Raw genomic sequence first — 25,557 nt, 5'->3', positions numbered from 1 at the left:
GAATATACATGATCTTTAAACAAAAGATCATGTATATATCTAAATAACCATCTTGGCTCTAAAGTTGTATTTGCTGAACACAACAAATGAAATCCTACATAGCAGCTGCACAATAAAAACGTTTTATTAGAAAAGGTTTAAAATCTACAAAACATTTTAGTTTGTAACCAGGTTGTCCAGATTTACAGAGTACAGTTAGAGAGAAGAGGATGGTTTATTAAAAAAGTAAAATCTAGCTTCCCATCCCACACCAAATATCCATCCACAACATAAAGAAAAACGTTATATTCCATGTCGCATGATGTGACGCTGCAGTTCAGAGCCGTTCATGAGGTTTCGTCCACAAAACTCACAGGTAAACAGTTTGTCTTCAGTAGCTGCTGGGCACAGGACTTCACCCGCTCCATCCGTGACTGTGAGTGCACCTGGAGAACAAGAGACATTGACTCAGGCTTAATCATTTAGTCTATCAAATTTCAGAAAATAATGAGAAATGCCACTCACAATTTCTAGGAGGCAAAGATGACATTTTCAAACTGCTTGTTTTTGGCGTTTGACAGTAAAACACCTCAAACATTCAATTTACATGTGGCCGGGTTGGTTCAGTGGGTAGAGCAGGCGCACACATACTGAGAGGTTTATGCCTCGATGCAGAGGTCCAGGGTTAAAATCCGACCTGTGACGATTTCCTGCATGTCTTCCCCCCCTCCCCTTTCTCACCTAGCTGTCCTGTCAAATTAAAGGCGGATAAGCCCAAAAAAAATTATCTTAAAATAAACATTCAATTTACCACAATATCAAATGGAGAAGATCAAGAACAAAAACTCACATTTGAAAAAACTGAAACCTGGGAATGTTTCACATTTTTGCTTAAAAGCTTGACTGATGACTGACATTGATCAAAATGATCAAAAAGGGGATTTCCAGATTATGTTGTAACCATGTTCACTCACATACTGTCCTTCATGCTTTCTACATGGTGATGCCACTAGTGTTTAGTGGTCCTGTGAAATAAAAAATAAAAAATGTTGATGCCAAAAATCTAAATAATCAAATTCCCTAGTTAAATGTAAGCACATTTACAACTAAGGCAAAAGTAAATCATTAACTGTGTGATGCTATAAGTGTTTCCCTTTCTTAAAAATCCCCCCCAGCTACTGCTAGAAGACTTATGAAATGAATGGCTCAACTGTCAATGTGTTTACTGTATGCAGGAATGCAGTCTTTTGTTTTATATGTCTAAAGATACTACATACAATTAGATTCTATCATTTAAGGCATGTCAAATAACTCTTGTATCATACACTTGACGCGTCACACAGACATAAGAAGTCGTTCTGGTATGTTAGGCAGTATGTTGCTTGATACCAGGAGCAAATGTTCCTAAAGTGCTGCTTTTCTCGGGAGTTGATGCTGGAGCTTAAAAGATAAGTAGATTAATCGATCAACAGTAAATTATTCTGCAACTATTTCGATAATCAATTCATCGTTTCAGTCACTATCCACGCAACAAGAAGAAAAACACCACTGACTAGTTCCTGGTCTTCCAATGTGATCATTTGATGGTTTTCTCTTTTTAACATCATTGTAAACAAAATATCTTTGGACTGTTGGTCAGACAAAACAAGCAATCTGATGACATCATATTGGGCTCTAAGTATTGTAATTTTTTATTTTTCATTTTGTACATTGTGTCAAGACATCACTGGAGTGCAGGCGAAAACAAAGGGTGCAGGGGTTGGACCTGTTGCCCTTCGCTGGGCATTTATTTAGACTAATTGGGATCAATTTAGCATCTTACCTTTGGGCACATGTGGATTACCAGCTTCCCTCATCACGTCACCCTCATGTTTCTGATTTGGGCATTTGTTCTCATCGTCTTCAGCGATCATCTCGTCTTCTTTGTCCCGATTTCGCTTTACATGATCAATCTGATCTTCCATCTTGCAACAACCACGAGGCCGCATTTCTTCTTTGAGATATTCATTCTCAAGTACAGGCATTTCTTGATAGGGGTCTCTTACCTCCTTACTGATTATCAGATTGTGTAGTTGTTCTTTTTTGCAGTTTGTAAATGAGACACCTAAGCTCTCCTTATGCCCTATCATATGTAGTTCACAGGTGGGCGGAGGGGTTGACAAATGCCTTTTAACTGTAAAACTTTCTTGAGCCCTGCTGTTATTTGCCTGTATATGTTCGTTCTTTGCAAAGGCTGAAATGACCGCCGTATTAACTTGATTTTTTGGGTTGTGGTCCAAAGTGATGCTGCCCTTTTCATCCAGTAATATCATCTCATTTCGAACACGATCTACAACCTCAGTCTCAATGTCCTCTGTCTTAATCGTTCTATCCTGATCTGCCTTCTTGTGTGTGTTGTTGATCCTGCCATCCTCATCCAGCAGTCGGATATTGCGAAGTATATCGTCTTCTACCCTAGCCTCAATGCTCAAAGTTTTATGCTCCAGATTTTTATTATGTAGCTTGTGGGCCTGTACTTCTTCAGCTATTTTACCAAATGTTGGTGAGCTCTTACCAGCTGCCTCCACCTTTTGTTGTGTGAACGTTATATCTGGTTGCGCTGGCAAGACCACAACATCTTGTTCTTGTGGTTCTTGCTCATGCTTCTCTTGGACAGAAGTGTTTGGTTTTGTGTTTTCATACTGAAGGTCCAACACAGAGCTCTTGGCAGGGCTTTCTTCATTCCTTCGGTCCTGGCCTTTTTTCTGATATGCTTCCTTGTTCTGTAGTGTAACTTTCTCCCTCATGTTATTTTCTGCTGGGTTCTGAGCTTGTGTCTCATGCGGAACTTCATCACAGTCAGTGACAAACTCTTCTGTTTCTACATCCTCACTGACATTGTAGTGGTGCTCCAAGTTAGACGAAGGTTCCTCTACCGGCATCCTATCAACCCTTGCTTGTAGCTGTTCAAGGCTGACCTGACCCACAAGCTCATGATTCCTCACAACCTGCACAAAAGAAAAACAAACAAAAAAATCAAACTACAAATGTACAAGAACCCATACAGCCCATTTCCAGCGCAGGAAACGTTTCCTTGGGGCAAAGGAACCATTTCCTCAAATCAGGAACCTGTGCTTCAACCAGAGGAACCACCACTAGTCCCTGCTCTGAAGGTAGTGCTTTCAGATGAACAGGAACCATTGTGGTCTCTCTACCTACTCCAGGAGTGGGACCCCTCCCCAGTTGTTCTGAGGTTTCTTATGTTTTTTTTCTCCTTTAAAGTTTCTTTATGGGGAGTTTCTCTACCTACTCCAGGAGTAGGATCCCTCCCCAGTTGTTCTTCCTGAGGTTTCATATATTTTTTCCCCTTTAAAAGTTTCTTTATGGGGAGTTTCTCTACCTACTCCAGGAGTAGGATCCCTCCCCAGTTGTTCTTCCTGAGGTTTCATATATTTTTTCCCCTTTAAAAGTTTCTTTTCGGAGAGTTTTTCCTCATTCAATTTTAGGGTCTAAGGGCAGAGGGTGGCATATGCTGTGTAGATTGTAAATCCCCTTGTGAAAAATCTGTGATATTAGGCCATATAAATAAAATTGACTTGACAAGATTTGCAATGCTGGACATGCAGACACAAACCTTGCAGCAGCAACAACTTGTGTTTGGTTGAATAGGGGCTCCGGTGTCAACCCCTGCAATACTCTTTGAACCCCTTAAGAGTTCAGTGAATAACTTTTATTCTCTAAAATGCATTTTTATAACGGCTACTGATAATGTGAAATAAAGAAGGTGTCTGTGATTCCCTTTACTTTTTCCAAATTCAAGTACATTGAAAGTAGAGATGGTCCGATACCATTTTTTGCTTCCCGATACCTGAACTTGCGTATCGGCCGATACCGAGTACCGATCCGATACCAGTGTGTCATATATTTTATTATGTTTTAACAACTGTATACTACTATCCCTGTATGGATGTGATATTATTTCTATCTTTGTTGTCGGTTTGTCTCAGGTTAAACTCTTTGTGACACATGAACAAACACAAACAATGAATGCCACAGAACTTTCTTTTTTTTATCCAGTTTGACAGTCAGTTATAACGGAAAAATAACATAAAACTACTTTAACGTAGATTTTCTTTAGGGCTTTATTACGTGGTATCGGATCGGTGCATAAACTCCAGTACTTCCCGATACCAGCATTTTAGGCAGTATCGGAGCCGATACCGATACTGGTATTGGTATCGGAACATCTCTAATTGAAAGTGGATCATTTACAATTCTGTCAAACACAAAGGAATTCCAGTGATGCATGGAGTGGTTTAATAACAAATCCTTACCTGATGCTTATCACTCAGGTGTGCCTCCAAGTCGCTCAGCCGAGTGCAGTCGAAGTAGCACAGCCGACACTTGTAGGGCTTGATGTCATCATGCCTCGTCATGTGCAAACGCAGGTTGTCAGCACTTCCGCTTGTGAAAGTGCATTTGTGACAGCGGAAGACGATGCCTTGAAGGTAACGCGACAGCTTCGAGCGACGCACCTCTATTGGCACAACACGTTCCTCTTAAAAAAAGAAATAAACAAAAACACTGAACATAATGGGACAGGTGAGGATACGAGCGGGTGGGGAACACCGAATCTTGTCGATTACCTACCGCGATGCAAGACGATGTGATCGATCATGTTATTCTTGTTCTTGGTCTGGTAGAGGCAGAAAGGGCAGCGGAGGTCTTTCTGATGAGTGGGTTCTGACTGGCATGTAGAGTGACCTGTCTCCATGTGCATTTCCATGGTTTTCCTAATACAAAGGCAAGAGAAACAAGTGGCAGGTGTTTGGAGACAACTTTTGCATAATAATAATAATAATAATAATAATAATAATAATAATAATAATAGGTGGGTTAATTAAAAGTTAGTTAAAAGTAGAAAAAGAAGACATTTACAGTAGTTCTTACATATAAAAACATTCCCCGTTTTACGCAGAGAAAAATACTGCTTGTATAATAATGGTGGTTTTAACTTACCTTAAACCTGTGAAAAAGTCGCAGTCCTTACACCTGAGGATCTTCTTTCCATGCCGATTTAGATAGTGTCGTCGCATACTAGACAGGTGTCCAGTACTGAAATTGCATAACTCACATCGAAGAAGTCTGCTGTCAGGTAACTTGGTTTCTTGCACATTTGATTGAGACGGGGCATCAGCCTGTGCCATCAAGTTATAGTGGTTCAACTGTCGCTGCACATCTGGGGGCTCCAAGTACAGCGATTCTGTCAAAATACAATCAATTACACATTTATTTACAAAAAGTACTATTCTCCGTTTAGCCCTTATTGCAAAAGTGTGTATTACATATATATTTTGACAGTTAAATACATTACGATTTATAGAACATAATAGGGATAACTTGCTTTCAGTTATTTCAGGTTCTTCATCAGGTTCAGGCCAATTGTTTAAATCCTCCGATAAGCTGAAGAGCTCCTCGTCGGCCCTCTGAGCACTCTCCTCATCTTGGTTGTCAGTCTCACCATGATCCGAAATGACATCTGAGCATTCAGCAATGGTTCGAACATGGGAGGAAAGACAGAAAAACTTGCAATATCACAATACAAGTGCTAACGGGCTACACTGTCTGGTAAATTCCAAAACTTGGGTAAAGCATTATAGTTAGCACAACAGAGAATACGAAATACCCACAACCTGTTCTTTTTGTATGCTGGCAATTCTTCAAAAAAGAAAACCATTCAGAGTGGGAGAAATGGAAAAGGAAATGTCGGTATTAGGAAATCCTCCTGATCAAAATCAGCGAGCAGAAATAATGCCTGGGAGCTACAACAGGTTTCAATCTACACTTAGTTGACAGTTTATTAGAGCCACCTGGCTTAAATCAATATAGTCCAATACAACAACCCTGCAATAAATCCTACCTTCAAAAAAGGTTATAATGTTTAGTGTTTAAGAGAGGCATGGCTCCACTGTGTGGTCATTTTGGAGGATGTAGTTTGTGGTACAGCTAAACTGTATTAGAGGTGTATTATTTAGCCATTGATAGAATATTGGTGAAGTGTATACCAGTAACAGCTTATTTTAAAAACACCATGTATGCCAGGATGTCCTTGTATTGCTGACACTTCAATATATTATTGGTGATCAGATATGTCAGCAGCTAAAAAATGCATCATAGTAACATCATATTATTACCAATTTATTGAATGTTAGGTAATAGTGCGTTATATACAAGTTACTTACCTTGATGTGTTTTCATAAAATGACTCCTCCACAGGCCCATGACGGTCGTCCGATAGGAACAGAAGCTACATCGGAAAGGCTTTATAGTCCCAACTTTGTACAGGACGTATTTGTTGATGCTGTTGAGATGATGACAAAAACAAAACATTCAGTCAGATCACAGTTAGCTCATTACTAACTAAATACAAATTGGTGGCTCTGGACAAAAAAAGACATCACATTGTGTAATGTATGTTTAACCTAATACCTAATTGTACTAATAATACTGTATTAAAAGATACTTTTAAAGTATTACTTAGCTTTGTAAAGCCATTTGAATGTGTGCAAAGGAAGCCACATGAAGAGCTCTCATTTATGTACGTATAAGCCCAAATAAGAATTATCAAAGTTTTTTAGACTTTTGTTTTGAATGGCGTATATTGTAAAGAAAAGTATTAAGCAATGATGGACCAAATTGCCACTGCTAAATGCTGACTGACATTTTTCTTTTGGCCCTAATACCCAACTCTAAATCACCAAAGTTTCTTCTTACTTGTGCTTTAATACTGAGGTAGGCAGATTGTTCAGCTTCTTGATGGCTGCCACGGCTGCATGGCTGCGCTCATGCGAACGCAAACCTTTCAGCGACATGAATGTCCGTCTACACTGTTTGCAAGGGTGTTTGTCTTCTCTCGATTCCAGCTGTGGTTGCTCTACATCAGTGGGCTTCGAAGGTGACGACAGAGAACTTGGTGGCAAAGTTAAGGTCTCTACTTGTGTCACATTCCACTGGGCCAGTTCCTCCACAGTTTCCAACGTGAGAAGTTCATCTTGCCCACAGTCCTGGAATATGAAACACAGCAATAGTCAACAGAAGTAGCTAAATCACGTAGCAAATGATCAAAAGTGTAAATGACACTATTGGCAGAGTCAACTTACTTTGATGAATTTGGCCTCTGGTGCTGTCGTAATGACAAGTGATGCTGTTGTCTTTGCAGCCTTTGTCCTCTTTCTCTCACTCTCTCTGTGGCAATCCAGGTGATACCACAGCTTTCTGATTCCATTCATTTGTTTGTTGCAGTGGATACACCTGTAAAGACCTGTACTACCCTTCCTTAATCCTTGCGATAACACAGTGAAGTCCAATATGCTCTCTGAGCTGTGGGAAATACTGTAGTGGGCAGCAAGAAGCTGAGAAGAGTCAAACATCAACTCTGGACACTTCTTGCATTTGATGGGTGCACTTTCCTCAGATTCAGCTTTAGGCAGTTTGCCGGGTCTGCATCGTTTGCGTTTGTTGTACTTCTCTAGCAGCTTGTAAATGGCAAGTGGGTCTAATTTGTGAGTCTTTTTGTAGTGACTTTGCAGGTATCTGCGGAAGAATCCTTTATAGGTACAAATGTGGCACTTGTACAGCGTTTGCTTGTTCTGTACTGAAAGTGGGTCTGGAGTGCCCAACTGGTTTCCGACTCCGATTTCTGTCGCGCTCACTGCTGAGGTTTTGCTTTTTGAAGCCTCCAATGCTGAGCCCTGACAGCTGTGATCAGGTTGCTTCTCAGTTTCAATGTCAGCTGAATGTTCCGAAGCTGCTGCCTGAGCCGGATCATGGTCCCTGTCACAGTGGATTTTCAGTTTCTTCAATGATGCATAAATTAGTGGACATATTTTACACATGTAACCTCGTTCATTAGACGCTTTTCCAATTGAACACTTAACCATGTTGGTTACAAGTATTTCATCTGTTTGAAGTTGATCTGCCCTGGCTATGACGTCTGGATGCTTCATTTGGCAGTGAGTGAGTATGCCATGGTAGCTTGCATTGATATAGGGACAACTTGGACACCTGTAGACTAGTAATTTTTTGTTTTTCGCTGTCGTCGTGCTAGATTTACATGCCTCACGAGTGTTTTCCAGTTGCTTCTCATGGGCCTGCTTGTATACTGGTGCATAGTATTTTAAGAAGCTATCCTTTACCATTGAAACGGATGCATTCTTGTGGTGAACCTGCAAGTGTCGACCAAGTGCAATTTTTGTGGTGCACTTATAAGAGCAGTGCTGGCACGTAACTGCTGCATACGTTTTCTTCCTTAAAAAGGAAGCCTGCGATACTGATCCCCTTTTGCTTAGGGTCTTATGTGGTTTCATTGTACTCACAGCCGATGGTTTAGGCGCTGGTTTCAGGGTGTTTGGCACAGTTTTTGCCACAGTCTCAGTATGGTCCTTCTTGCAGTGCTTGTTCAGCTTCTTCTGCGTTGCACAGATTTGTGGGCAAGTTTCACACATGTAGCCACCATGTCTCAAATTGCCACCAGGACTATTCATTTTACCCGCGTTGTTTAAATGCGCTTCATCCACGTGATGACTGTCCACCCTGGATGCGAGGGCAGGATGCTTCATCTGGCAGTGAGTGAGGATTCCTTGATAACGGGTATTGATGTAGGTACAATGTGGACACTTAAAGACATGCATGCGTGTTTGGACCGGCTCTTGCCGTTTATCTGAATTTTCAGTTACAGCTTCATGGTGTTTAATTCCACAGTGGACGGTGAGACCGTGCTGGTTGCTAAATCTTGCAGGACAGAAAGGGCACCAGAGCATTGTGGAGGACGCTGTTGCTTTAGGAGAACCAGGTGACATGTCAAATTCCAGGGGCTCTTGGTAGGATTCAAATGACCCTGGCATATCATTGTGGTCTTCCGCCTGCCTGTTTGCACTTGGTCTCTTCCTCTTGATGACATTCAGGACAGAGCCGTCTTCTTTCACAGACCACGGATGAACAGCATGGTAGTGGCGTATGATGCCTGACATTGAGCTATCTTTAAATGAACATGCTCGGCACGAATGCGTCTTGGTTCCGTTTTGTCCAGATCTTTGAGATGGCAAGCTGCCGTCAGTGCCATCACTATCACTAATACCAACGGTGTGCTTTATTTGAGGTTTCTTCGTTTTGTTAGGACCTGTATCGGCGCCGGCGTACAACCGAGCAGTCACGTACTCAAGGCTTGGTCTACGTCCTGGGTGTTGTGCCTGGTAGTGTTTATAGACTGCTGCTGCTTCTTTGTGAGAAAAAACACATGTGTCACAGTGATACCCTACCTTTAAAGTTCCTTGTTTGAAACACATTCTTAAAACCTCTGTGACTGATCTATTTGCCTTGTGGATTTTCCATAGATGCCTCTTCAAAACATTTACATATGGAGTGCTGTATGGGCATCTATGGCACTGAAGGGTCCTCTGTGTTTGTGAGGCTGTCATCGAGGGTGATGCTGATGCTGAGAAGGATTTGCCAAGCTTCTTTGTTTTTTTATTTCCTTTTCCCCCTAGGGATGCATGGTTGACATTTTGTTTTTTTCCAGTTGAATGTAGGTGCAATTTCTGTGTCTTCTCATGAACCATAGAGGTATACAGACCGATGTGTTCGCCATTAACCACAAATCCACGATGTTTTTTGCTGTAATGCCGCAATATGTAGTCCATAGTCCTCTGTCTATAGTTACAAAAGTGGCAGAAAAGCATATCTTCATCGCCCTCATTCATAAGAGGAAGAGGTAGACGCGTAGAAAAGGACAACTCCTTTGGTTGAGTTTTAGATTTTTCAATTTCATCATGAATCATAGCTGTATGTTGAATAATACATTCCCGGTTGTAAGGAAGGTCTCTGTGAACTTGGTTTTGATGGCTCACTACTCCAATTACAGCTGGATTTCCATAGTTGCACTTTTGGCAGTAAAACAAGTTTTCTGCACATGCATAAGGATTATACTTCATCACCAAAGCATTTGCTGCCTTATCCTCTTCATGTTGAAGTTCTTTTACACTATATACATCAACATGTTTATTAGTTTTAGAATCAGAAGACGTAGTACTTGCTGAGGCCTCAGCTTCACTTTGAAGTTTCTTTTTCTGCACCTTAGCACTATAGATTAAGATCTCTTTAATACCGGTCAGTGCATGCATAGCATGTTTTGCATTATGATGACCAATAACGCTTTTGATTTTGGTACTTGAATAACTGCAAAACTGACAGTAAAACAATTTATCTGGTGAACTGCAGGATAAACTGTCCATTCTAGCAGACACTTCCTTATTGTGTTTGGTAGGCAACTTCTTCCTTTTACTTCGGTCCCCTGCAGATTCCACTTTCTTAGTTTTAGGAGACTCTGAAGGAGTCTTAGAAGCTTCTGTTGCTTGCTTCTGCTGTGACAGCTCACCTTTTTCTTTTGTTTTCTTAAAAAAATCTGAGATGTTCGTTTGAGGTGCAGACTTTTCTGTTATTTTCACATAGTTTGGAGACTTGACTGGCATAATCTGTGATGTTCTATGCGATGTGACACAAGCTGACTGTTTGATTTTGTCTATTGTGACTTCTTCACCTGGGTGTTTTTTTTGGTAGTGGACATGCATGACAACAACTGACTTATGACTAAACTTGCAGTTATTGCAATGATACAAGACCACGTTTGCTCCCGGGGAGGTGGGATGTTGGGGTGAGGGTGCATTTTGGACTTCCTTACATGGTGTGCAGGCACTCTCAGGAGAAATACCTCCTTGTCTTTCTGGACTGGGTGGTTTTTCACACGCCTTCGACTGAGATGATCCCTTTTGGCATCCAGGCGCCGAATATCTGCAGTACATCAAGGAATTATCCACTTTATGCTTTGGATGATTTTCCTTGTAATGTTCTTTCAAAGCCTTCAATACATTGGTGGTAAACGGACAAACAAAACATTTAAAAACCAAACTAAGTTCACATGATAGTATCGTGAATACATTTGGGGCCTCTGGATGATTTTCAGAGTAATGTCTCTTGAGGAAAGCTACACTTACAAACTCAACTGGACACTGCAGGCAACGAAAGGTAGCACTCTCATCACTTGGATCCTGAATGTAAGCAGCGTTATATCTTACATAAGGGTGGTTGTTCTGATAATGAGTAGACACGCATGCGATTTCCATATCACTATAGTCACAGTGCTTACAAAAATAAACCTTTGAGCTTTCCGTGTTTCCATTGACAAGACAAAGCTTGTTTTCTCCTTCATCTTCGCTAACTTCAAATGAAAACTCTGCGTTGCTTGATGATTGTTGTTTTCTTGTGTTTGCGTCCTCTGGGAGCTTTGTCTCTTTTTTGTCTGACTTTGCTTTTTTAGCAGAAGGATGTTTTGAGCTTTCCTTGTTGGTCCTTTTGCCAACATTGTCAGGAACTGTTTCAATGGATTGTTCCTTGGGCTTTGGTGATCTCATGTCAGAATTTAAGAAGTGATCAGTTAGCAAAAACCGATGAGAAACACCAGTATCAATCATGTTGTGTTTGGCAGTGACTTTAAAGACACCGCTACTGTTTGGGCTGGGGCTTGAGGGAGATTCTTGCAAAAGTATGGTTCCTTTGGTGCTGTCTAGAAGCTTTGTGTCATCAGCGAACTTCCCATTTGATCCAGATGCTGCTGCAAAGTACTTGGTCATGGTTTGCAAGGGTCTCTTGTATGTCTTCAGATCTTTTGAGGAGTTAAGTGTGCATTTAGATTTTGAGGTAGACATAACTGAAAAAATGGAGGATCTCTCTTTTGCTCCTGCAGTTTCACTGTGCTGGTTTGATGAAATGACATTTATGTCGGTCTCTGGGTTTTCAGAAATAATTTGATTTCCTATTACGTTCCGATCTTCAACATTTTTGTTACATTGTTTCTCATGTTCGTTTAAAACGTCCAAGCTACAAGCTGTAAAATCACAGTGCTGGCATTCAAAATGATGTCCTGAACTGTTGCAATGGTTTTCAGTGTTGGCTTTGTTAGACCCAGGGCATTTCAAACCAGCATCTCGGAGAGCAGAATCTACTTCAAAGCCATGCACCTGGTGGAGGTGTTCAAAAAGGTAGACCTTAGATTTGAAGAGAAGTGTACAGTGACTACACCTGAAAGACTTGATTTGGGATTCTTGAGTAAGAACTTCATTCTGTGTCATGGGGCCAGAGGTGGAAACGTTCATTGAATCTATGGGTGTAAACAACAGATAATGTTGAATACTCAACTTGATTTCATGCACTACATTGAAACATTGTCAGAAAATTGACTGGGATAAATACCTTTTTGCATCTTGCATTCCTCTCTAAACCCAGAGCTGTGATACACCTACAGAATGGAAAGTATTAATTATTGCATTTCTCAAGGTACAAAAGCAGCAACATATATTTGATTATTACTGTGTTATCAGTGTAAAAGTTAAGTGCACTGTCGAGGTTTAACAGGGATTTTTAAAAACATTGACAAGAGATCCACTGCGCGCTCCTAAAGCATTAAATGAAAAACTGATCAGCAGTACAGCAATGGCAGTAGAAACAAGTAAGGACCTCAGTCAGGAATGCTCAACAGGAAAGGAAGGGGACGTAACGTTGCGAGTCCAGTCCCTTTACAGATTAAACTGAGTCGAACTCTTTCAACAACAAATTTGAAGGAAACACTGGACAAATACAACTTACTAAGATAATCAATGCACACAAATAATATAACTTACTCACGCATGCAGACAATGGATGAGGCTTAAAATGCAACGTTTTGAATCGCTGGTAATGATAACGTGAAGAAACCACAATTTTCCGCCATTTTTCCCGCGACTACAACTCTCTCTGGCTTGTGTGCTTCCGCTCCGATAACAAAACCTCAATGTATTTACTTAATTTCCGTCGAAAATCCGTTAACCTTCACAATAAATTTCAGTATTGGAGCTGTGCAAAAAGCTCGCCCAACTTCACTTTAATGCACTAGAAAAGACTAATGTAACTAATGAAACATTAATTAAATTTACCAGCCATTCAATTTCATAGACACGGCACATGTACATGTGCAAATCTAAAATAAATAAAATGTAAAATAATCTATTTTTATGTTAATTTATTTTGTAATTTACACAAAGGATGGTATTATTTTTAATATTGAACTTAATTGTATTATTTCACTATTGGTGCATCTCATATTAAAACACCAAACAACCGTGCCTTTATTGTGAAATCACAGACACATTTGACCGGAAGTACTTGTTAAATTACATTGCATAAATATATATATATATATATATATATATATATATATATATATATATATATATATATATATATATATATATATATATATATATATTGGCTTGTGTTGTATTGCCTTTTAAAAGTCCTATCAATTTGTGACATGTCCTCTAGGTTTCATATTGTTTCATGCGACATAATGTAGGCTACTTGTGTAAGTCATAAACAAAACTATCAAATAATACTTTTTTGCTACTTTAACCCTAGTGGTAAGCATGTGCACCAATTTGTTAGCAAAAACAATTATAACATGTAACGTAGCGTTAGGAACAAAAGCTTGTAGAGGACTATGGACGTTATTAACATAAAAAGAAGTCATAGCTATATATCATTGTGCCCGTGTTATCTTCGATCTCTAGTGTGATTTTCTGAACCAGAGATGTTCCCTGCCGTTCCCATAGACAGTGGCCGTTCCCTGCCATAGTCATTGGTTCCGTGTACTGTTGTTTCCCCGGAGCAATGAATGGCGGACCATAACAGGAAAGCGTACCGAGCGCAACCAAAGCCCGTCTACGGACTCTGCCTACGGACTACGGACCCTTAATTTTACTGTCTATGAGCGCAACAGCAGCGAAGCGCGAACAGCATACATCAATGCAGCAGTGACCCATAGTGCAGGGACTCCATAGCCATCTGTGTAGTGGTTAGTTCCCTTTAAAATTACCATTTTATCTACTGTAACCTACACTGTAAGTTTGTTTCACCGTTACCTTACACTTTTAAGACACGTTAGCGTTGAACCAAATCGTTTGAACTAGCTAGTGCTAGATGAGCTAGCTAGAGTTATTAGTAGAGTTGGGTTGTGGCCAATACTCATTATAAACTCAGAATAAAATGCATGACAGTAATAGTGTGTGCCTTTTTTAGTATGATTTTATCAACTTACTGCCTAAATTACTTTTATCAGCAACTGCTAGCTAATATAACCAGACAGACTGTTCAGAAGTAAGTAACCCTTACAAGGAATTTGGTTGTTGGTGCATACGCATATTAAACATTAATATGAAGAAAAAAAACAAATATAGAAACAAATAAACATTTGTACTATATATATATATATATATATATATATATATATATATATATATATATAATATTACTTAATGCTGCAGTTCACGCACACAAACCGCTAAAAGGTACACAACTCTCTGACACGTGAACATTTCAGTTTCTTCGTGCAGCTCATTCACTCTATCACAAAAGAAATGCCTGTTGCAACAGAAAAGTTGTCCTCTGTGAAAAGCCGTTGACAAACCATTGTTTGTGTGTGTGTGTTTATTTGTGTGTCCACAAAAGATAATCTGACCTCAGAGAAACACCATGCTCCCAGCCAAGCTGACCGGCAGGTTAACTCTGAATGCCCTGAGGAGGATTCACCATGGAGTTTCTTACCCCTGTCTTTACTCCTCGTCTAACAGCTGCCTTCAAACGGAAGGAGGGATCACAAGAGAAGTGAGTCTCTGCTCAGTTCCCAGTGTGTTGGGAAGAGTGTTTTACAGCCAGAGTGCTATCTGCCCGTCCCTCAGACTACACCAAACACAGCAATGTGGGAGAAGATCGTTCAGTTTATCAGCTGCTACAATTGTGAATTCAGCACCAGCGCCTGTCCAGCCATACCTGCGATTGATGAGGCTGGACAAACCTATTGGTTGGTATAATCTTTTTTAGTTCAAACCATGTCTTTCTGTGAATGTTTTTTAAGATTAAAGGTGATATTTGCTATCAAATATATTTGTATCAAAATACCATATTAATGCATTCCTACTTACATAATAATATATAGATTATAATTTTGTCTAAACTTAAAATGTGATGTTCTGTGCAAATAAACTTAACTAAATTTAACATTAGATCTACAGTATCTCTCTACTTCTGCAGTGTGGAGTTAAACCAAAATGTCTGGCTAACCTTAAAAAAAGACTAGAATACATAAAAACTAAATGTCCACTTCAAGGTCTAATTTAGAGTAAAACTGCTAGTATTATTAAAAGTTTGAACACAAACTTTGGGGTTTAGTATCTTGCCCAAAGACACTTCGACATGTAGACTGTAGGAGCCAGGGATCAAATCATCGACCTTCTGATTAGTATACGACCACTTTAACTCCCAAGCCACCACCACAACTGGAGTTGACCAAAGTGTTAATGTTAATGTGGATGGCACAACAATAGTGAGGGAAATAACATCAGCAAAACAACAGTAATGTCAGTGGAAAAATAAAAGGCAATATTATGATATGTACACAAATCTAAAACAAAACAAAAAATGTGTGGGTAAAATGCCTTGTTTCAGGGGTCCTTAACATAAGTCACATTTTCCTGCTTAGACTTTCAGATGCTAATCTTTTATATAGTTCTCTTGACTTGTGGTTTGTATGTTGTAGGGACATGGCTGCTCTACATCCCGTGTACGTGGAGCATTGCCCTGGCTGCCGACCCTGGATGTCTCCCTCATCTAGGCATGCTCACCCTGTTTGGTACAGGTGCTCTGCTGATGAGAGGAGCGGGCTGCACCATTAATGACATGTGGGATAAAGACTTTGACAAAAAGGTATATTAAACTAATATTTAGCCATTGACACATTAGCTGAGAGAAATGGGTGGCTTTTGATCAAACTTATTATGATAACGCTTATACAGCTTTAGCTCTTATTTTATGCTTTGCCCTGTCAGCTCCATTTTAATCAACTATATATTTCTTAGTAATCTCATTTTATGCTGTTTTTACTTACTAGGAAAGAGGTATATATATTCCAACGATGATGACTCATTGTTTGAAAGTGATGAATATTTTGCGCAGGTGTCCAGGACGGCCACTCGACCCATTGCATCAGGAGAGATTTCTCAGATGCAGGCACTGGTGTTCCTAGGAGGGCAGCTTTCTCTGTCACTTGGGGTTCTGTTGTGTCTCAACTATTACAGGTAGCCAGTGATCTCATGTTTGAATTAGATCTGTATTGTGATTGTTTAAAAAGAACAACAGAGGAGATGGAGCAAAGAAGCAAGTGTGTAGGTCTGACAAAAAACACTGTATTCAGACTTTATTTTTTGTGCTGTCCCATAGTCAAAGCATAAGTAATGTTGCCATGTATTAGAGTTTAATACCACCTGAAGTCACCCATTCCAAAAAAAATGAGTGCAATAATGGTACTAGAAGGATTGGTTCACATTTTTTTCAAGTTTGTCTTAAAACAATAATCAGGTGTCCATATGAACATTGATAGACATTTTGCTTGCTGTAATTATTCTCTCTGTTCATACTGGCCATGAAGGGATCCCTTCTTAATGCACTTGCAATATAAGTGATGTGAGACAAAATCCACAGTCATAGTTTTCTTTCTTAGTGTCAGTAAGACAAATAAAGTGGACATCTTCCAAAGTTATAGTCAGTTATAGTCAGTCAAAGTTCATTTTTGTTTCCATCACTTCACTACAGTTCAGCAGGAAAACACTGTCCAGAAAAGCAAGACTGTAACTTAAATGATACTCACTTAAATTGTCTAACATATGAAGCCTCATATTAACTTCAGATAAACCTTTAAATATATTTTTGCACAAAAGGAGACTTGTGGATTTCGTTTCCAACCACTTTCATGTCCAGTATGAACAGGAGGACTGATTACAGCGAGCAACATCACTTTCAATGTCCATATGGGCACTTAACTCTTGTTTTAAGACAGACAGATAACTTTTCAAAAACACTCGATCAAACTGTTCACCGGCTGCCTTTAAATACATGTGTTACTTGCAGTGTGTTAATGTACAAGAGACAGGAATGCAGACAAAACATGACCAAATGCAAAGTTGTTTATTTTATGGCTCGACTCTGTTCGACTCACAGTTTTCATAATATTCTTCTCAGCATAGCTTTGGGCGCTGCTTCATTATCTTTTGTCATCTCCTACCCACTGATGAAGAGGATCACTTATTGGCCACAGGCTGTGTTGGGTATGTAAGATTCTCCCGTAGATGTTCTGTATCTAAAGCTGACACTTTTACCTATCAGCAGCGCTAAAGCTGGTATCGTGTTCCCTCTGTTCCTTCTGCTTAGGTCTCACTTTCAACTGGGGAGCGCTGCTCGGCTGGTCCGCTGTCAAAGGCTTCTGTGATTGGTCCATATGCCTCCCGCTGTATTTTTCAGGAGTTATGTGGACACTGATATATGACACAATATATGCACATCAGGTGAAGTACACAATTCTTATTCATGTTTCTTATAAAGCACTTATTCAACTTGAACATTCTCAGGCGCTCACATTTAGTAAATAAATAGTTCACTCATGTTTAAACCATAAGTTCACTTATTATTTATCACGGACCATTGACTCCAATCACTCTGGGGAAGAGCATAATCTTAATGCCTTACATAAAGTAGGATAATATTGATTGGAGACTGGGCTCCTGCTGTTCTTTCTTTGATAACTAGGATAAGGAGGATGACATCAAGGTAGGAGTCAAATCTACTGCACTCAGGTTCCAGGAGCAGACCAAACTTTGGCTGAGTGGCTTCACAGTGGCCATGATGTCAGGACTGGTTGTAGCTGGAATCAATGCTGAACAGACTCTCCCATACTATGCTGTACTGTCCACAGTGGCCATTCACCTTACGCATCAGGTGAGGAACATGGTGTACAGTTGAATGCTCGCTGCCAAATAGTTAATTATTACAGTACATACAGTATAGAGTTTCATTCCATAGTGAGATAATATTCAACTGAGTGAATTGGTCATTTAAATATGTAAATTAACACCATCTATCTTTTTAGATCAATAACAGGTCTTCTTAGTTATTATCCTAACCGAAAGTTGATATCAAACATGAGTTTTCCAAATAAAATGTGACATTTTTCTCTCTATTTTAGATTTACACATTGGACATAAACAAACCAGAGGACTGCTGGAAGAAATTTGTTTCAAACCGAAACGTTGGACTGTTGTTATTTTTAGGTATTGTTGCTGGCAATTTGTGGAAAGAAAGAAGAGAGTCCTTGCTGCAGAATGAGGAAGCAGACAGATAAGTGAAATAATCAGAACCAATATTATTTTCACTCCATCTACAGTACATTACATATTACAACGTTGGATAGTATCTTTTGGGATGTCCCTCTAAACAAAGGTCTATGAGCAAGCAAAACAAAAGTACTATACACTGTGTGATTTTAACCCTCACAATAAAGTAATTGGATACATTTCTTTGCTCATAAAACATATTTTACAGATGTCAAAAATCACTTTTAATTGATATTGTTGTAAATTGATAAATAAAATACCTCCTGGTACATACAAATATAATTCACATACACACAAAATGAGTCACAATAAACCTGCATAATTGGGGAAATTGTAATGAGTTGTTGTTGCTAAATACAGTGCTCAGCATAAATGAGTACACCCCTATGTTAAATTCCCGTAGATGCAGGCAGATTTTTATTTTTAAAGGCCAGTTATTTCATGGATGCAGGATACTATGCATCCTGATAAAGTTCCCTTGGCCTTTGGAATTAAAATAGCCCCAGATCATCACATACCCTTCACCATACCTAGAGATTGGCATGGGGTACTTTCCATAAAATCATCTCTCAATGCAAATCAAACTAGCTATTAGGCTAACCAACATAAAAACATGCCAATCTCTAGGTATGGTGAAGGCTGTGTGATGATGTGGGTCTATTTTAATTCCAAAGGCCAAGGGAACTTTATCAGGATGCATAGTATTCTGGATACTATGCATCCTGATAAGACATTAAGTTCAATTTCCAAAAGATGATTTTTTTATTCCTCTTTTTAGTCAAATTTAGCATGGGTGTCCTCATTTATGCTGTGCACTGTACAACTCAAAGCTGAATTAAGCATTTTTTACTACTAGGGAGCAGACAAACAATGGCCTCCTTAGTATTTACTTGTCATTTAGTTACATTTTATAATAATAATAATTATACATTATAGCGCTTTAAAAGGTACTCAAAGGCAGTTTGATACGAAGAAAAACAATAGCAAGATCAGTAAAACAAACGTCAATAACAACTAGAGATACATATGAAAAAGGTGCGGCAAAACAACATAGAAACAGGATTTATCCACCAACTATTGCGAAAGATATCTGGGTTTTCATTTCTTTATGAGTCACTGGTTTTCTTCAGCTCTCTGTCCTTGTCGTGCAAGGCAGATAGGGAATACTTGCCCTTGTTTAATGGGAACCACTGCCAATTATTTTATGAATGTTCTGTCATTCAGTATATGTGCAGGTTGCGCAATGTGAAAACAATGTGAGGAAAGCGTCTAAAAGCTGCCCAGACCTGCAGATTTCTGTTATGCTAGAGCTGCCCTGACATGACACTGAGTCATTTATTTCAAGGCCAATATATTAAATAAAATGAGAATTCAATGTAGGTTTAACTGACAGAAGTGATCTTCAGTTTATGCTAGCAGAGAACCACCCTGCCCCAAATAAATTTAAATATTGTTGTTTTTACTCCTGAAATCTAGTTAATTTAGCAATAGTGGATGAAACATAGAAATAAAGTATGTATTTTAGTTACATCTTCTGAGACTACTCAAGACAAAGAATTATTTAATGAAAGTTATCCATTGTTATGGTGTTAGTAATGGAGTTTTATCGTTGTTCCCCCCAAGTCAACAAAACAGTATTAACAACACAAAAAATGGGCTTAGATGACTAAATTACTCAACTGTGTTGAGTTTTAATAAGATAAAAGGAAGAATTATATTGAAAAGTGGAAACAGACCTATGTATGTTATAGACAAAAGTCTCAAACCAGACTTATTTCTTAATTCTACTGCTATAACAATACAAGCAATAATCATTTGAGTGTTTATCCAGCTTAAACAAGTGTATATTTTCCTCCATGTTGATGAAGGTTTTGGGCACAAGTGCCTGTGTATATGATAATCTGCTTTCACTGTTGCTGCCCAGGTCAGAAATCCCACAAAGTGACCTAAATGGCAGCCATGCCACAACACTGAGAAACTAAAAGTCATAAACAACGGGAAACGTTTGCACCTTATGTAAACCAGTCTACGCAGCCACAAAGCTGTTGTGGCGTTCCATCGACGGGCAAACTCTGACATACGACTCGACGCTTCAGTGGTCCAGAAATCTCCATCGGATAGTCTGCTCCAGTCTGGGGAGTCTCCTGGTGCATTGTCCCAGTAGCCAAACCCAGCTGCGTTATTGAGGCTTTCACTGATCCTCCAGTGAGAATAATATTGAATCCTCATAACCGCCGCCAGACCCCAAACCCACAGGACGCCATAGAGATTGATAGAGTTGGAGGGATCATAGGTGTTATGTTTGAGAAAATAGACAAGACAATATCTTACCCACTCCAGCAATAACACCTGCATCAACTTAAGGAAGACTACACCCAGTGGATTAGGTGAAGGGTTGAGGCTCCCTGCCATTAAGGACAAAAATTGGCTGTAGGAGCACAAAGGCCCACCAAGCATTGTGGTGAAATTGAGGATGTAGCCGATAAGCGGAAGAAGCATCACACAAGCCTTCCTTATGGACCATGCTTTAAATGTTAGCAGGACTCGTTTCTCCTGGAGGTCCATGGACACTGAGGTCATTCTCTGAGTGAGCAGCATCAAAGAGGACACTGCTAAAAACAATCTGAAAGTGGAAGAGTTGTTAATTTGATTACACGAGTCATTTTATAAATGTTAAATTATCTTTTTGCATTTTATGTTTTTACCCAAAGCATAATAGCTATGTGGTGGAAGACAATCAATTTCATTCTTAAAGTACATTTTCAGAAAATGTTTTAGCACTTGATTATAGCCACAGAAAGTTATTTTTTTGTTTTTAAGTGGGTTTAAAATGGTCAATCATGTTGTTTTTATATGCATTTATGTATTTATTGGGTTTATGGGTTTTGGGCTTTTCATGGGGTTAGTTGACAATAAGAAAAATATAAAATATCACCAGACTTATCCTTTAAATACAATAATTCATATTTGATGTTGGACGCTCTGGCAAAGCATGAAGGTGTCAGTTTATATACCAATGAACTGATTTAAGATTAGTACCTGATGCTGACAGGCTCTTGCAAGTAGTATTCCCTGTACTGTATAAGCAGGTGCCAGAAGGTTTGCCACAACATCTGGATACCAAACACCCAGGTGTGGACACAGCTTGGATCCACAGAGCACACGAGCAGAATAAAGACAAAGGTAGAGGTGAACAGAAGCGAGCTGTAGATGCCCATAGTGATGACTGCCAGGACGCATCCTCCAACAGAAACAAACAGGTACCTGTAGATGGAAATTCATGTTGACAATCGGAAAATTGGAAAAATGCCAAAGATTGGTTCTGGTTCAGCTTCTCTAATATGAGGATTTGCTGTTTTTCTCTGTTTGATATAATTGTAAACTGAATATTTCTGGTTTTGGCCTGTTGGTAGGCAAAAAAAAACCATTTGAACACGTCAGCAAGGATTTGTCACTATTTTCTGACCAAATGATTAATCAGGAAAATGTTCTGCAGATGAATTGATAAACAATTATCGTTAGTTGCACTTCTATTGACAACTTATTGTGGTAGTGACTTATTTACGGTTTGCCAAATCAATTTATTTAAACAGGACATTTAAAAACAAATATTTACCACATTGCTATTACAGACAGTCTAAAATACAATCAGATAAATGAAATACTAACAAGTATGAATACATTTATACAGAATGGTTCTGCTATTGTTTTATGTTCCAGTTGGACTAATGACTTAATATTTCATTTGATTTACAAATCAAATCATGAACTTACTTAAATTAAAATCCAAATATATTAGAATAAAGAGTAACGGTGGCCTGTAATTACTTGACACGTTGCTTTTAAAATGCAGTTTAATATATAATAAAAATCAATAAATCGGTTTGTAATTTCTTACCTATATGTCAAGGACAGATATCCCCGTTTAGCAAGAAAATAAAACAAAAATGCGAATGGAAGTGAAAAACATTGGTGCATTAGAAACTGATGTTCCCACAACCAGCTCATCAAACCCATATCTGCGTCTGAGGATCACAGACCGAAGACCGAAGCCGCTGACGTTTGCTGCTGATTGTCTTATTAAACAGGTGAAATACTTGTTTTACCCCAGCCGACTGTCTTTGCCATTCCACCTTTGGCCTGCATTAAAGCAATCCCTTTTGTTTACCATTATCACACAGTACTGATAATAGCTTTTCTTTTTGTTTAACGTTTTCAGAACTGTGGGATACAGAGGCTTTTTAGTTAGTCCATATTTTAGCAACTGTAGCAACCAAAAACCATCCTCCATTAATCAAACAAATACAGTATCAACTCAGGAAGTCTATAGTGTGTGGTTAATATTTCTCACAAACTGTCACACAATCTTAATCTTAATTTGTATTATAGGCCTGGTTGACCATTATGTGCATATGTAATTTTAGTCAGCTGTATTTTGACTTTCATATTCAAGACTTAAACCATGAAAAACAACAATCAACTAGTGTAAACAAAGTAAGAAATAGAAAAGTCCAAGATCAAAATGGAGGTCAAGGACCAGCTCCTGTGTCACCTGTAAAATGTCTTACCCCAACGATGAAAAGCAAAGTCATTGCTCTTTTAACCTTCTCGTCCAAGGTTATATTTATTTATTACATATTATATTATTTATTCAGTATTACAAACTGGTTTGTCAAATTTATGATGAATTTCTTAAAATAGTATCAGGGTCTGAGCCACAGCACCCTGGCCTTATTTCAGTTATACAACAATGAAATGAAGTTTTACCTAAAAATAACAATGTACAATTCACTTCTTTTTAAATTCACTTCAATTTAAAGCTACTTTTGGCGCAACAAATTTGGCACATTTCTGACAACTTTCGCTAAAAGTCTGAGTATTCATTATTATGCAGATAGGAATATAACTCCATATTATTTGAGTATTATACTGTGTAGATAAATTATGTTCCTGCCCACTGAACTTTGCACAAGAGATGTCTGACCTCGTTTGACCCAACCTTGGAAAAAGTAAAACATTTAGGAGGCACTTTCATACTGACCTATATTTCTGATTATTTGGAAGGTGTCTCACACTGAATAATGTTTACTTTCTTCCTGTCAATACAAGACTACCGTTGTAATTGTATCCCTGACTGCATTGTGTACAATAGGGTGCAGTCGGATGTTTTGAGCTGCCCTTATTAAAAGGCATTTTCAAAGGTAAGCACAGCAGGTCTGACCTGTCGTGAAATATGTTACACAACACTTTGTTGTGAAAAGGGCTGCATAAATAAAGTTTATTATTATTATATTACATGTATTTTGGGAAAGGTACTAAAAAAACAAGTGAACAAGCACTGCAAATTAAAGATATACTGTATCGATTTCTTCTCAAACATGTCTGATATTCTCCAACTATAAACTTGTTTTTGTTCTGCTCCTAATGTCTATCTCGTGTAGAAAGCAGCTGCAATGCAACAATTGCCAAGCGTAAATCAAGACGAAGCCAGTACTAGAAGACAAAACAAACTCCCAGAGAGGAGAAAGGGTGACAACAAAATATCAATTTTCTTGTTGTGAGGTCGCCTGCCTAGCTTTATGTACTTAAGTCATTCAGTATTTCCTGATCAGTGATGAAATGCTAACACTGCACAATTTCTTATCAAATCTTACAAACCCAAATTCCAATGGGCATGACTGTCAAATCTTAGTCCACCACTGACCAAAGTGGTGTTAAATCCATTAAATTGTGTAAAACGCAAATAAAAACAGATTACTGATAAACTTTATTGTTTTTTAGCAAATATTCACTCATTTTGAATTTGATGCCTGCAACACGTTCCAAAAAAGCTGGGACAGGGGCATGTTTACCACTGTGTTACATCACCTTTTCTTTTAACAATACTCAATACGCGTTTGGGAACTGAGGACACTAATTGTTGAAGCTTTATACATTGAATTCTTTCCCATCCGTGCTTGATGTCCGACTTCAGTTGCTCAACAGTCCCGGATCTCCGTTGCGGTTCATAATGCGGCACACATTTTCAATGCTGAAATAAGCAGGGACGTCCCTGAAAAATACGTTGCTTGGATGGCAGCATATGGTGCTCCAAAACCTGTATTTACCTTTCAGCATTAATGGTGCCTACCACGTGGTAATATCCTTTACGTAGTTTTTAATGAAGTGCCGCCTGAAGCCACGGGCATTCAATGTTGGTTTTTGGCCTTGCCGGTTACGTTGTTGATGATATTATGGACTGTAGATGATGAAATCTCTAAATTCCTTGCAATTGTACGTTGAGAAACGTTTTTTCTTAAACTGTTGCTCACGTAAAGTGGCGAACCTATCCCCATCCCTGCTTGTGAATGACTAAGCCTTTTGGGGATGCTCCTTTTACTGAAACCGTTATTGCAGGCCACATCTGGTACCATGATGCGGGAAAACTACAACAATGTAAATGGAACACATGCAGCTTTTTATCTGCTAGAAAAACTATTTAAGTGGCTACTTTACCTCGGAACAGACTTTACAGAACTATTAATGTATGATTTAATATAAAAAAACAGTGTTGGCCTGGCCCCTCGGTGCAGCTATTGATGCATTTTCATTCCCCCTATAGCCTTTCAATATTTTGATTCCTGAACTCTGAATCTGGATGTTGCTTTAAGTAGATCCCAATGTATTCATCCTACATTTAAATGCATATTTGGTGGTTAAATCTGTATTTAGAGCTCTTGCAATCACATCACCCAAGATGCATTTGAAATGCTGAATGTGAGCAAGGCCAACATTTTTTTTTTCCCGGTGGATTTTTCCTTTAATGTAAATAAAGAGCCCTCACAGGTCCAATCTCTGTGGTTTCCTCTCATAGACTTGCAGTCTTTTATGTCTATAACTGATAAGTGTACAAAGGGCTGGTCTCCTTTGAAAGCAGCAGTCGTTTGGTGGCTTTTTGGACCACTTATGATGAAGCAATAAACCTCAATTTATAGCATTGCACCGTTAAAAATGGAGAATAAGAGATAAAGACAAGTTTGCATGACTCACTGGCAAGTATTCTGCAGTTTCTCATTATCAACGTTTTAGATATCATCCCCAAAGGGGCAATTTTTCGGTGCAGCAAGGCACACATGTAAGACAATCAGACACACGGCACAACAAAAAAAAATCCACATTAAGTGGAGCACTGAAAATAAGCACATGGAATACATTAATCACATAATTTAAAGTGGTTGAGGTCCTATACTCCATTATAAAGGTGCCAGTTATTCCATCATAAAGTGCTAGTGCAAAACAATCCAGATAAATAAAT

The 25,557-nt window shown here is 38.9% G+C and overlaps 3 protein-coding genes across 6 annotated transcripts; 1 reads left to right on the top strand and 2 right to left on the bottom strand.

The window, feature by feature from the left end:
• Positions 1-101: 101 nt before the first annotated feature.
• On the bottom strand, positions 102-12,818 carry LOC144518512 (uncharacterized). 3 transcript variants are annotated; one of them, XM_078251242.1, is made up of 12 exons: positions 12,690-12,818; positions 12,262-12,307; positions 7,119-12,169; positions 6,733-7,022; positions 6,201-6,319; positions 5,363-5,497; positions 4,978-5,221; positions 4,609-4,751; positions 4,293-4,516; positions 1,802-2,966; positions 954-1,004; positions 342-425 (listed from the first exon to the last, which is right to left on the bottom strand). In XM_078251242.1, the coding sequence occupies exons 2-11, from the start codon at positions 12,269-12,271 to the stop codon at positions 973-975; spliced, it is 7,413 nt and encodes a 2,470-aa protein (XP_078107368.1). In that variant the 5' UTR covers positions 12,272-12,307; positions 12,690-12,818; the 3' UTR covers positions 342-425; positions 954-972. The 3 variants fall into 3 exon arrangements, with proteins under 3 accessions (XP_078107366.1, XP_078107367.1, XP_078107368.1); XM_078251240.1 differs by lacking the exon at positions 954-1,004 and having other exon boundaries at positions 102-425; XM_078251241.1 differs by lacking the exon at positions 954-1,004 and having other exon boundaries at positions 102-425; positions 12,694-12,818.
• Positions 12,819-13,646: 828 nt separating this feature from the next.
• On the top strand, positions 13,647-18,442 carry coq2 (coenzyme Q2 4-hydroxybenzoate polyprenyltransferase). 2 transcript variants are annotated; one of them, XM_078251237.1, is made up of 8 exons: positions 13,647-13,943; positions 14,551-14,902; positions 15,638-15,804; positions 16,054-16,175; positions 17,116-17,201; positions 17,305-17,438; positions 17,680-17,868; positions 18,116-18,442. In XM_078251237.1, exons 2-8 carry the CDS (start codon positions 14,575-14,577, stop codon positions 18,269-18,271), a joined length of 1,182 nt encoding a protein of 393 aa, XP_078107363.1. In that variant the 5' UTR covers positions 13,647-13,943; positions 14,551-14,574; the 3' UTR covers positions 18,272-18,442. The 2 variants fall into 2 exon arrangements, with proteins under 2 accessions (XP_078107363.1, XP_078107362.1); XM_078251236.1 differs by having other exon boundaries at positions 13,649-13,897.
• A 479-nt stretch (positions 18,443-18,921) lies between these two features.
• Positions 18,922-22,335, bottom strand: mboat4 (membrane bound O-acyltransferase domain containing 4). Its single transcript, XM_078251239.1, has 3 exons — positions 22,162-22,335; positions 21,303-21,527; positions 18,922-20,886 (listed from the first exon to the last, which is right to left on the bottom strand). The coding sequence occupies exons 1-3, from the start codon at positions 22,278-22,280 to the stop codon at positions 19,935-19,937; spliced, it is 1,296 nt and encodes a 431-aa protein (XP_078107365.1). The 5' UTR covers positions 22,281-22,335; the 3' UTR covers positions 18,922-19,934.
• Between the last annotated feature and the right edge of the window lie 3,222 nt (positions 22,336-25,557).

Source organism: Sander vitreus, chromosome 5 (assembly GCF_031162955.1).
Source record: "Sander vitreus isolate 19-12246 chromosome 5, sanVit1, whole genome shotgun sequence".
NCBI classification, from domain to species: Eukaryota; Metazoa; Chordata; class Actinopteri; order Perciformes; family Percidae; genus Sander; species Sander vitreus.
Note: the sequence above shows the minus strand (reverse complement) of the source record. Positions and strands in the feature narration are given on the sequence as shown.